The 12,251-nt window shown below is 43.4% G+C and overlaps 1 protein-coding gene across 1 annotated transcript in view; it reads right to left on the bottom strand.

Moving 5' to 3' along the window:
- Window positions 1–4,865: 4,865 nt before the first annotated feature.
- SLC15A2 (solute carrier family 15 member 2) overlaps window positions 4,866–12,251 on the bottom strand; it is a 39,729-nt gene continuing 32,343 nt past the window's right edge. The window contains exons 18-22 of the mRNA XM_005153799.3: window positions 11,847–11,957; window positions 10,684–10,780; window positions 8,105–8,251; window positions 6,978–7,082; window positions 4,866–6,148 (exon numbers count right to left, since the gene is read on the bottom strand). Of these exons, the coding sequence (XP_005153856.2) occupies window positions 5,972–6,148; window positions 6,978–7,082; window positions 8,105–8,251; window positions 10,684–10,780; window positions 11,847–11,957 (637 nt within the window). The 3' untranslated portion in view covers window positions 4,866–5,971. The remainder of the gene's footprint in view (window positions 6,149–6,977; window positions 7,083–8,104; window positions 8,252–10,683; window positions 10,781–11,846; window positions 11,958–12,251) is intronic.

Genomic DNA, 12,251 nt, shown 5'->3' on the forward strand with positions numbered 1-12,251 from the left:
TGCCTGATTTCTGCCCAGACATGGTAGTCCTGTGGGCAAACTTTCCTGGCTGCAGGGAAGTGGGCAGCATTATCCAGGACAACCCCCAAGAAGACATGCTGTTCCTGGCAGCAGAGAGCTGCATGAGTGGAGGAATAAGCAAGGTGCTGATAGCTGGCAAAGTCAAGAGGGAGAAGTCTGAGTGACTTCTGAGCAGGGAAGATCAGCATGTGGGACTGAGGGGGCTGATTGCTAGCAAAGGGAGTCATCTGGAGCTAACTTGACAGGCTGCAAGGAGAAGAAAACCAAGCTGCAGTTTGGGAAGGGTACATGTCTTCCGGAAGTCAGGTCTGCTTCTTTTCCTTACATACATGGGTAGATCAAACAGGACAGGCCAAACAGACTGAACAACATATGCAATGACAAGAAGTAATCTCAAAAGTGATGTTTCCTTGATTTTTGTGCCTTCAGCTTGCCTGCCAGTTGCCACACTGCTGGATTCCAACTGCAGCTCCTCCTTGCTCCAACTGAATTGTAACATTCTGGGTTAGGTTTTCAGTTTCTGTAAGCATATTAAAACTTTAATTAAGCTGTAAACCAGTGTTTTAGCAGTTCTGATGGGAAGTTTTTCCATTTATCTGGTTGATTACAGCTCACAGGTCCTTAGTTTTGGCCTAAATTTAGACCAATTCTGTCTGAGCTCTGCAGGATATATGCTAAAACTTCATTAAAAATGAAGAGAGTTGATCAGCCAGCTGTGGGAGCCTGGAGTGTGTCTGCTCTGCATCCTGGCACTCTTCTGATCTACAGGTAGTAGAGGCAAGTTAATGTTGATCTGCTAGTAAAACACATTACCCGAAGACCTTCAGAGGATGCTGCAGCTCCTTGATTCAATGTTCGCAAAGAAACAACTTGTTTCATTCCTTGTTGACCACCTGACATAGCAAGGAAGGAGGGATTTTAAGCAAAGCAATTATTTTCCTTCAGGCAATTTCTGCAGTGCAGCATGAACCCTTCTCGAGGCAACATGTTTAACATTGTCCACCCCTTTTTGTCTTTCTGGGAACCACTCTGCAAGAGCTGAATGAGGGTCCTTGTTTTACAAAGCCTGTGGTATCTCCAACAAGGAAGCAACACATTCATGCTTAGCCAGCTTCACTAGGGATTTTGGTTTTCTTCTGAATTGCTGAGGAAATCCACAGGGTCCACAACATCTACTTGTACGTGACAGGTTTATCACGTGTTAACACAAAAGACTTAGTGTAAAGTCAGCTATCAACATGCAAAAACATGGCCAGATCTGTCAACATCTGGGACCAGAAACATCTCTTAAGTGCTGTTTTAGAATTATAGCACAATAACAAATGTAGTGATAATGAAATGCAGAGTCTGGTACCATCCAAAATTCACCAGCTGTGGTATTTGCGATGGAAATGAACTCTCTTTAAGCTATTGGTGCTAGAAAGTGTTTCTTGTAGCGAAGTAAAGAAATTCAGCACAGAGAGAGAGGACATAGAAGAGGAGATTATTCCTCTGTGTATGACCCTGGCTAACACTGCCCATTAACCACCCTTAACTGTAGTCCTCCCTCCTGTGCTACTCTCCTTTGTAATACACCTTCAGCCATGATTTTCAGTACCAAGGGGAAGCCAAGGTGGTGGCTGTCATGGCTGGTGGTGGCATCACTGGGAGCACAGTTGCCTCCTTCTCCAGTCACTGCAGACCCAAGGACACTGGTCTGTATGCAGGTTTTGCAGCGCTCCAGAACTACAAACCAGTTTTCAAGCCATGGGCAGCTATCTCCCATGATAAGCCTTCACCACCAGTTAGGACAACACTTTCAGAAAGGTCTGAAGTCATCCACTATTTAATCACCTGAGCTTTCCACTTCTCCCATATAATTTTCTCTGCAATTAATTTGACATGAGGAATTTCAACTGTTCATTAAGGAGTCTGGAAGACCTAGGCCAAATAGCCATTCCTTTTGTCCTTGCTTGTCAGTTTCCAGCCTCCTTGCACAGCACCTCAAGCCAAAGCCAAGGCCAGTGAAAACTTTTCCTTTCACTTGCTCACATTACACTTTCACGACAAAACTCACATCCAGATCACTGCTCAGGAAAACCACATCCTCCACCAGGGCAAGCCCTGCCCCAGGATACCTTGCCCAGCTCCACTTGGGTCTCCAGGGAGCAACTAGCCCCTGCACCTGGCCAGGCTCCTGTCTCCCAGCCAGCGCTGACAGCATGTACTGGCTGCATCCCAGCCCATATCATGCAGACCTCCCAGGGCTCATCTTCTGGAATCTTCCAAAAATCATCTTCTGGAATTGTGGGGAAAGGAAGAGGGAAGAAAAGAAAGATGCAAGCTCCTTGAGCTGCGGTGAGCAGCTTGTTACCTAAAGGTGTTTGACTGCCCCAGAGAGAACAGGTAAACTTAAGGACCCCACAATCAAGAAGTCGTTTTGGTGAGTTTGAAAACTCACTTTCTATGCTTGTCTCATGCTAAGCTGGAAACAACACTGGCCACACTTGCAACCTACTAAGGCGAAAAATGTGTTGAGTAACAGCCAATGCAACTGCAGCGAAATTTGCTGCACAAAAACATCTTTATCAGAGATCATCCTTAGGAAAAGCAAATGAATACACATACTTCCACAGCAAAGCCAAACTCCTGAAATCTCCATGAAGGCTTGTGCAGCAGCATACCCAAAGATCCCCATCAGCTCATTATTGTCCCTTAGCAGGAGATGATAATTTTTGTACATCAGCCTCCAAAACAGCTGGTATGAGCTTTCCCTAGTCTGCTCCAGGGCAGACTCCACCAACAGCTGAGACTCCCTGCAGTGACAGGCAAAGCTGAACAGGCAGGAGGCTGCTACTTCTCTATAGTGCTCTTATAGCTTTACATATACTATCACTATTTTGGATTCTCCCTCTGATCCTAAATCAAGAATTTGGGAGGAATAAGGAATATTGTTCTAAAATTGTATGGTCCCATCTCTGAGCTGACTGTATGGAAGACAAACCCAGAGACTTCAATACTCCACAGAATCACATCCTAAATCTTTCATCCAGTCTTTAATCCATTTGAAAGTGATGAAACGGCTCCAAGGACAGAGTTGTTGCTCTAATATTGGAAAAATAGTATGCTGAGCGTGCTATGTTGCCACCTTCTCCAGCTACAGCAGGGGCAGCTCTTAATTACAGGTCCCAGCCTGGTCCTGGCTGGTTGTCAGCACACTCAGTGGAAATCCCTCCAAACTGCTGGTGCATTTCAAATAAATGGGTCCAATTAGCAAAAGCTTTACAACTGCAGCTGAAAGGTGGGGAAGGATCATACCAGCAACCAAGCAGGCAGATGGGAGGAGGACAAAGATTCCAATAGGTGATGATGAGCAGGTGGGAAGAAGCAGCAGTGTCAGCTGGAAGAGAAATGTAATCAGCCCCTTGAAGGGGCTGCAGGAACAGCCCCAAACCTCATGTTAGCACTTCATTTATAGCATCGTTTTTCTGTTCATAACCTTCCCAACTGTGAATGGCAATTTTTCGCGTCCCCTTTCCTCCCCACTCTCAGGATTATGGTGATGGTTTGGAACATCAAGATGTTTGGAAAGGAGAAATTTGGCACTAGGAGTTTAAAAAGCTACAGATGACATCCTAAATGTATCTTTTATGCGTTTAGAATGATTCCTTTAAATTAAGCTCAGAGTATATGACAGCTTCTGGTAGTGCCGCCAATAAGGAAATGAAACAAAAATCAAAAGGTTCTTGAGAATATGTAGTCTTAAAGAACTGGACACATTGCTTTCCCTCATGCCACTATGAGCTGCTTACCAAGTGCTTCCCAAGGAAAGTGCTCCAATAATTTTCAGTTGTCTCTTCACCACATATGCTCTTGAACCCCAATGCACTTCTGAAGTCAAGGCTTATAAAAAATTAAATGTTCCAATAATTCTAAATTCTGTTTGTTCAGTGCTACTGGAGCCTGTCCATTCCTTCAGTTTGGGGATTTCTGTTTTGTTTGCAGGGGGGAGAAAGAAATCTTTTCTATTAGTGCTTTGAATTGGAAGTTGGTCAAATAGCATCATAGTAGAATGATTCAGCAGCCTCTGAGCCGATTCTCAGTGTATCATAAAGCAGGATTAGGAAAACAACAATGTCTGGCGGAGAAAGAACCTACACAAAGAATCACGGCAGGAGAACAATACCAGAAAGGAGTAGAGGGAATAATCCTCACTTGGCTTCTGAGGAGCAGGTTGGATGACCTAATAGATGTTTTTCAATGCCCTTCATTCCCTGCTGAGTCGCAGGGTTCGGCTGCCTGGATCCAGTCACCACAGCTTAATAAATGGCTTTGCATTGACTGAACACCATTAAGTGTTTCTCTGTGCAGAACTGCAGCCTGGTGTCATTTATCTGACACCATGGTCTCCCTCTGGCACAAGACTCAGATGCTGTTTCACAGCAGGCAGGAGTTTATGCAGAACTAGTGGTGGAAGTTCATGACAGGAAGTGAAGGAAATAATCTTAGGCTACGAGTCTTCCAGTTATAAACCAAAAAGTGGGTTTTTCTCAGTCTCACCCACAAAGACACACACACACAAAGCAGCACATTAAAGTAGCAGAGGTGTCAAACCTAGTGTATTCCCTAGCACTGTCCTGAACAGGAATTAAATTAACATGTATTTTGTAATCTCCTGAATCAAAGTATTGGTAAATAATTATGACCAAAGCCAAGACAGAAAAGGAAAATATCATTTAGTATCTGTGAACCTGAAGATCCTATTGAGAACTTCTTGTAAATTAGGACATACCTCTTACAGCTGCAGCCTTGGAGGACAGACAAAGGCAGAGACTGTCTCAGGAGTTTTACTAGATCAGCAATGGTTGAATTATTTCTATGCAGAATGTGAAATCACAGACTCACACAACCCAGGAAAATCAGACAGTTATATCACACTTCTGATAAAATAGCTATATCCAAAGTTTAGTAGAGAGACACAAAAACAGGGAGGAAAAAGAAAAATCTCCTATGGTCTTCTCTTGTAGACTGAAAAGATGATAAAATGCATCCTTGTTTAACTCTCTGCAGGATGTCTGGAATTTTATAGACACTGCCACAATGTGTCTCTCGGTAGGGAATGACTGAAGCATGAGATAAGAAATCAGCCTTATCCTACCTTGCAGTGGCAAGTGCTGTCAAAGGAAATGCCCAATAAAGACTTAATATATAGGAAAATGGCAAGTAACTGCCTGGATTTCTGAAATAAGAAAGTGTAAACCAATTCTCTAATTACATATAGTCAAAGAACACCAACAGTTGCTAAAATTCCCAGGAAAAAATCAGTATCAGAAAGATGGTGGCATACACATCTTCTTCAGTAGCACTTGGGGAATATTTTAGCCTGCAGAATTTAATTCCCTGTTATTACTTCTGAGCCTGGAGGTGAAAGTCATAAATCAGGACCATTCATAACATGCAATAATGGGGTGAAATACTCATAAGGAATGTTACATGATAAAATCCTTTGGGACTGTAACACTTCCAGTCCTCGGTGACAGCATTAAAAATTCTCCTGTCAGTAACGTCTATTCTTCCCCAATTCCTGTAATGAGTTTTCATTCTTTTCTCCCAACATCTCCAAATTTTGCTGTCATATGGCATTCCTTCCACCCTTCCTCCCTGCTGCCCTAAATATATGTTTAAAACCAAATCATAGGAAAGCATCCTATACTTAAAAAAATAGACAGGTTTTAAATTACACTGTATTTACTTGAGGGCTTTTAATACCAGAGGAGCTTTCCCAGAGAGTTTTGCTCTGATTTTAGGACCCCCACTGTTTTTATAAAGGGCTATTTTGTCCCATTTAGAAGATGGCTACATTTTGAGTAATAAAGACTGCAATGCTATAAAATAAAAGAACACTTTCTCCACCCTTCTTTTACCCTCCCATCTTCTGATTAAAAAAAAAAATATCCCAAGCCATTATGTGTTAGAGCTTTGTTTTCTGAGTAACGAGACTAATCATGTTTCCTCTGCTTGGGGTCTCTCTCTCCTCTTCCTTTTCTTCTAGGTCCTCTGGATCCACACTGACATAGAAATATCCCATGATGGAGAAAATAATGCACACAGCAAAGAGGAGAACAGTGAACAAGACAAATTCAGCCCACTAGGAAAGAAAAAAGAACAGCAGGTCAGGAAACCCCAGACTCTCAGTCCAGAGGACATCTCTATACCTCCAACTGCTTTTTAAAGAGCTGGGTGAAAATTACTTTTTAGTTTCCAAAATTGTTTACAAGATAGAAATTTTCTCATCCTGTTTTCTGGTAAACCCATGTACACATAATTTAATTATGAATATGTGATATACCTTGAAATAAACTGTTCAAGTGGGCTAGTTTCATTGAATCTTTTCTTACAAATCCATCCTGACTGCAACACACCTGTCTGGGCTCTTTGCCCACAAGATTCCTTTGGAAGAGGCAGTTTCATGTTAGCCAGAAACAAGCTCAAGTTCACACCTTCATGGCACCATCCCAGAAGTCTGATAGTCTCAATTTAACAACCTCCACACCACAACCTCCCCATGCGAGCTCATCATCTCAAGGATGCCATAGGCAGCTGGAGGCTGACAGCCCACTGGGCTACCTGGACGAAAGCAAGCTGTTTTTGGTAAGCAACTAAAATCTGTGACTGACATCGTATACAGGCTTCAGGTTCACATATAGCCTGCCTGCCTAGAGCTGAGCTCCATCAACGTTATTGCAGCAGTGCAGGTCACTACTATTTACTGCCACTGGGAGGCTTAGGGAGGGCCACGGTTCCAGAGGGCAACTCTGCTGAGGGCAACATAGGGCCCTGGCTGGGAGACTTCAGTGCAGTCTGCCATCACTCAGCTGCAGGAGCCTGGAGCTGTGCAGGAGAGCTGTGCTTCCAGGACATGGACATCCAGCAGCCTGTTGAAAAGCATTACCTCTGTTTTGAGAGCCAAACCATACCTGTGCCATTGGTGCAGCTTGGGCAACAACGAGCACAAAGGTATTCCCAACAGCCACCGTGAGCAGCCAGCCTGCCTGCAGCACCGACTTCATGCTGGCTGGAGACTGAAAGAGAAGGGTCTGATCAGTGGGTATCACACTGTGCCTTTCTGCCCTGGTTCACTCTATGATGTTCTGCCCAGTGTGGGTATCACTGGGCTCAGTCTAGGAGATGGGGGAAATTTTCTCTATGCAGAGTGGTTAATCTCAACAGCTTCATATAAGAAACTCTCAAAACATGTCCTCCAGGAGGACACATGAAGAAGGAGGAGATGCTGCTTTTGCAGAGCTGGATCCTCATCATCTCCAATCTGCATCATCTGAAATTGTATAATCAAAAAGTCCAGGGAACTACACAACACCACCTGCAGGTTGTAGTCTGATGTCATGTGGCTGTACACCTTTGGAACTGGATCTTGACGCTGAACTTCCTAAGATGACAAAGTTTCTACATCCCATTACAAATTGTCCCACTGTTAATGAATATCTGCAATTTACTCCAGGTTTAAATTTGAGTAGCTTCAGCTTTTTGATCTTGTAATGTCTCCATCCTCTCCTCTTCTCATAAACCTTCTTCCTAGACAGCAATCAAATCATCCCTTGCACACTTGTTACCCCTTGCTCTCTTTTTTAGACTCATGTAGGCTTAAACTCCTTTGCTCACTCCATTTAAAGCAGATTCCAAAGCCCAGTGGTGCCCTATAGTCCTTGAGATACCTTTGACTTTTTATTACTGGAAAATACATACTACAAAATATTTCACTGGGAGAAAAACCTGATCTTACACTACTCAAACCTTTCACATTAAAATAAACCTCTATCCAGTTCTGTTCTGTGTTCTCAGCTTCACTAGAAAAGGAGTGTTGTGAGTATAATTGAGAAGAGGTATCCTTCAGAGTATCATAGAATCATAGAATAGTGAGGGTTGGAATTAATTTAGTTTGAGGGCACCCAGAAAGCTGTGTTACAAACCCACTTTTTGCTGAAGTGAGTCAGTGGCATGCCAAAGGATATATTACAAGTCAACAGCAGATGCAGGAATAAATTCTGAAGTCTAATTGTAAGCATCTTATCTTTAAGTGGTGTACCTGAGAATAGGAGAAGGCCAGACCTGTAATGGAGAACATCACCTCCCCAGCAGATATTAATAAGTATTGTGGTAACTGCCAAGCCATATGGACATTGTTGGCCTTTATGTCTTCTGACTTCAATATCTTAACAGCACCTCCAGAAACCTAGCATGAAAATAAAGGCACACTGATTAGCTGCTGAAAGATCAGATCCTTCTTAGCCTGCACAGAAACAGCGAATTTACCAAAACAAAATTTAAGCAAAGATGGAAGCAAGTCTCTGCCCTAGAAGCAAAACTATGGGTCTGATACCTGCCATTTTCAAGCCTGTCAGGAATGGGATGACTCCTACTGCACAGGTGGCAGGATGGAAACATCCCCACACATTCATGTGCCACAAGAGTTGCCTAAGCTATTGCAAACCAACAAGTTGTCTTCTGTAGTGGGGTTGGGAGAAGTCTGTGTGGTACTTGTGCCAAGCATGTGGCCCACTGCTGTCCCCAAGGCCAGAAGAGGACAAAAGGATAAACACTCATTGCATCCATGTGGTCATTGTTCCCATTTCATCAGCACTGTACAACTCCCCTATGATAACAGTGACACCCTAAGAAATCCAGTTCAGGAATACTAAGAGTAGCAGAGACTGCCCTGTACCAGATGTATTCAATTAGTTATGGTAGCTGTATTCCTAATTACTTTTGTTTGCCTTCCCAGGTGTAATTAATATTGCCGCTGATGCACAGAGGCTCAGAAGCAGAGAGGTATGACTAGTAGCCAAGAAAACACTAGGCTGAAATGACTTCAGCAAAAAAACCCACATCTAAGGAGAGTACTTGGGAAAATACAAGGGATATTTACTAGATGCACTTAATCACAACGCAGGGAGGCAAATCAAGACACTGTTTTTTAGCAGGGTAAAAGAGGTGAGAGGAGAGCTGTGCATTGCTCTTTAGCCCATAAAGAAATGTCACATGCACTGTACTATAACTGCACACTGAGGAAGACTGGGTAGAAGGCAGCATCTCTATGATTTAAGCATCACAGTCAGCCACATTAGCAGACTAATATATTGCATTCCCAGTTCTTCTATACAGCACTCCTGGCAGAGGAGCAGGGCTCAATACAAATCACTGCAATAATTAAAAAAGTATCTTGGCCTGGAGTAAACTTAACTCTCTACAAAAAGAAGAAACCACAGGCAGAGAGATGGAAAAACAGAGGGTCAAAAAGATTAAAGGACTACCACAGGGTCCAGAAGGACTAAGGCACAGAGCCACCCCAGAGCAGCCACGGCTACAACAAAGACTTTTGTAGATGGGTCCACAAACTGGAATTCTTGCCCACAGTAATGTGGGACACATTTACCTCAACTGACCCTGACTCAGTTGCATTTATCAGAGGATTTAGTGTAATATTAGTGTAATAGTCTTAATGCAACTTCTTTTCTTAGTTTCTCATCTGGTGAAAGAGGCTTGCAGCCATGGAGGAAGGGTCTGGCCAACATCAGTTCGAGTGTGTATGTGGTTTATGTACATAAATCTCTGCACTCACAGATGGCAGCATCTGCCTGTTCCCTCCAGGACTGTGCATCCTACTCCAGCTACTGAAGTTTAAAAAAAAAATGCCAGGTGCCTTGCAGCTCTATTTCCCCCCCTGTGTATTTGGACTTTGCAGACATGAACAGCTCCCATTAATTGCCCAACAGGGAGATGTTACTGGCAGGGAGTAGCTGACAACAGTTTGCTCTGCTCATCACAACACAGTACTCAAAGTCTCAGAGGGCAGCTTAGCAGTGTGTCCTGTCAGACCTGGTTTGTCTGTGTGAGCATGCAGTGGAAAGGTTAAAATGGAAACTAAGCTGATCACGTTCATCTCTGTGGTTCCTGCCAGCTGGAACAGGGTTGGAGCAGTGAGCCTAAGAGGCTGGCAAGCTTGGAAAGGAATCCATCCCCACAGAAGTGCTCATGCCCCATTACGGCTAGGTTGTTCAGAAAACCATGCCTTGACTTTACACTAGGTTCCAAATGAGCTGTTGTACAGACAGGAAGAGGAGGAAAAACAGATGCACCATCTCACCAACCTCTTCCTTCAACACTTTATCCCTCTTCCCCTCATATGTAATCCACGTCTCGGAAGGTCCACCTTTAGATCAGTAAATATGAGAATATTTCAGACTGTTTCTGCAGAGTTTTTAAGGTGTGAGTTACTGCCAGGTACAGTGTTTTAAAGACTACAAGTAGAGTCAGCTCTTGGTAGACTGTCATAGGTGTTTGCAGTGCTCTACATCAATGCCAACTGAATAAGGATGGATGGCATGAGATCAGCACAAACCACAGATCACATGATTTTCCATGGAGGATCTCTGTTAAGGAAGAGAACTTACTTCTTGTTAACCCATGAGATGTGACAAGATCACAGTGTAAGGTGGAAGAGTACCCATCTGCCTTGCTTATGTAGGGGCTGAAAACTTTCACTAGCACTTGTATAATAGACTGCCTTCAGATGGCTACTGCCCAGGTCTTGCAGGGTAGAGAAATCAAGTGAGAGTCACCAGCATAAGAATAAAAGCAGCTTGTTACCACTACAGGGACACTTACGTTAGTTATCACAATGGTGTATGACGCGCCGAAGTCAAGCAGCCCTAGCTCCAGGGGAAACTCTCCCATTTCAGTTATGCATTTTCCATTATTGTATCTAAATAAAAGGATGAAGCACAGTATTTCCCAGTTAGTCCTGCTGACAAGGAGCATCAAACATGCCCATACAATGGAGCAGGGAGAATACATGACACAAAGCTGCAACAATGTTTACGTCAGACAATCACTAGAATTCTTGTTAGTTTTTCTTCCAGAAACACTTAGGCACTAAGTGGAGTTCACCTGGTGAGTTGCGCTATTGCTAACAGTTTTAAATGGTTTCTGCTGCTTCCTGGCACTGATCATTTTGCCCCTCAGGTTTGTTGTCCTTCCAAACTTTTCTTCAGTCCTTCAAGAGCTGTGGGCCAGAGAGGTTAGCCAGGCTCAAGCAGCCTTCAGGAAATCAGAGATAGGCATTCACAAGCCACTTTGTTTCCTTTCAATAGAGCAAATTAGCCTTCAGATTTGTTCTTCTGGTTTTGGATGTGTGAGATGGCACAGAGGCTCAGCAACATTGCCACAATGGCTGCTTCATCCTACTAAATCGCAGCAATAAATATTTTGGATGGAACTGATGCAAAGAAAAGCCATGAAGCTTGTTTTGAAACATTGCAAACACCATAAATACCCTGCAAGTGCCAACTCCAATGCTGCCAAACCAAGGCCATATGGAGCCCCTGTCTAACAAGCCCAGCCTGAAAAGCCATCCAATGTTACTTGATGTTATCAGCAAACATACCAAGACTTTGTAGTGTGGAATATGAACTGGCCTTTCCCTGACAATACCCTAACAGTTGGGCCTGTGAGAACATCAAAATAGAGCAGGCATCAAATGACAGAGGGGACTTTACTATGTCCACCTTATTCTGCTGACAAGTGCACAGGAATGGTCAGCCTCTTCCCTCCAGCCCCCTACAAAACATACAAAACAAGCTTCTGCACCCACACGAGTTGCCTGGAGCTGCACAAAACTGATAATTCTGGGGTTTTTTTTACAAATATCTGCCCCTGCAGGCAAATGCCAAGAAAACAGCAATGAAAGTTTTGCTATTCAACTAAAAAAGCCCCAGTGTATCCATGGAAGGGCCTCAGGAAGGACCTTCAGCTCAGCAAAGGAAACTTACTTGTCCCTCTCTAACAGCGAGTACTCAGAAGCACTGTAGTTTCTCTGAACAGCAATGAACCATTTGCTATCAATGGTGAGGTTGACATCTTGGTTCAAACCATTAATGAATCTGCAAAGAAAGCATATGTCATTGAGTTGTCAGATAGAGCAGAAGCATAATATCAGATACTTCAGAAGTGCACTCTCTCTCCCAAAGCATTCTGTAATTCCATAAGGTTATGACAGCTTCTCCTGCAAGTTATCAAAATATGTCTGATTCGTTGCCCAGTTTTTCAATATAAGATTAATTTTCTCTGCTGTGTAATTTTACCCTTTTACTCTTACTCTCTCCTGTGAAAAGTGACCATCACTTCTTTTGGGTTAGGACTTCCAGGCAATCTCTTCTCAGAGACTTTCAAAGACT

The sequence above is a fragment of the Melopsittacus undulatus genome, chromosome 4 (genome assembly GCF_012275295.1).
Source record: "Melopsittacus undulatus isolate bMelUnd1 chromosome 4, bMelUnd1.mat.Z, whole genome shotgun sequence".
NCBI classification, from domain to species: domain Eukaryota; kingdom Metazoa; phylum Chordata; class Aves; order Psittaciformes; family Psittaculidae; genus Melopsittacus; species Melopsittacus undulatus.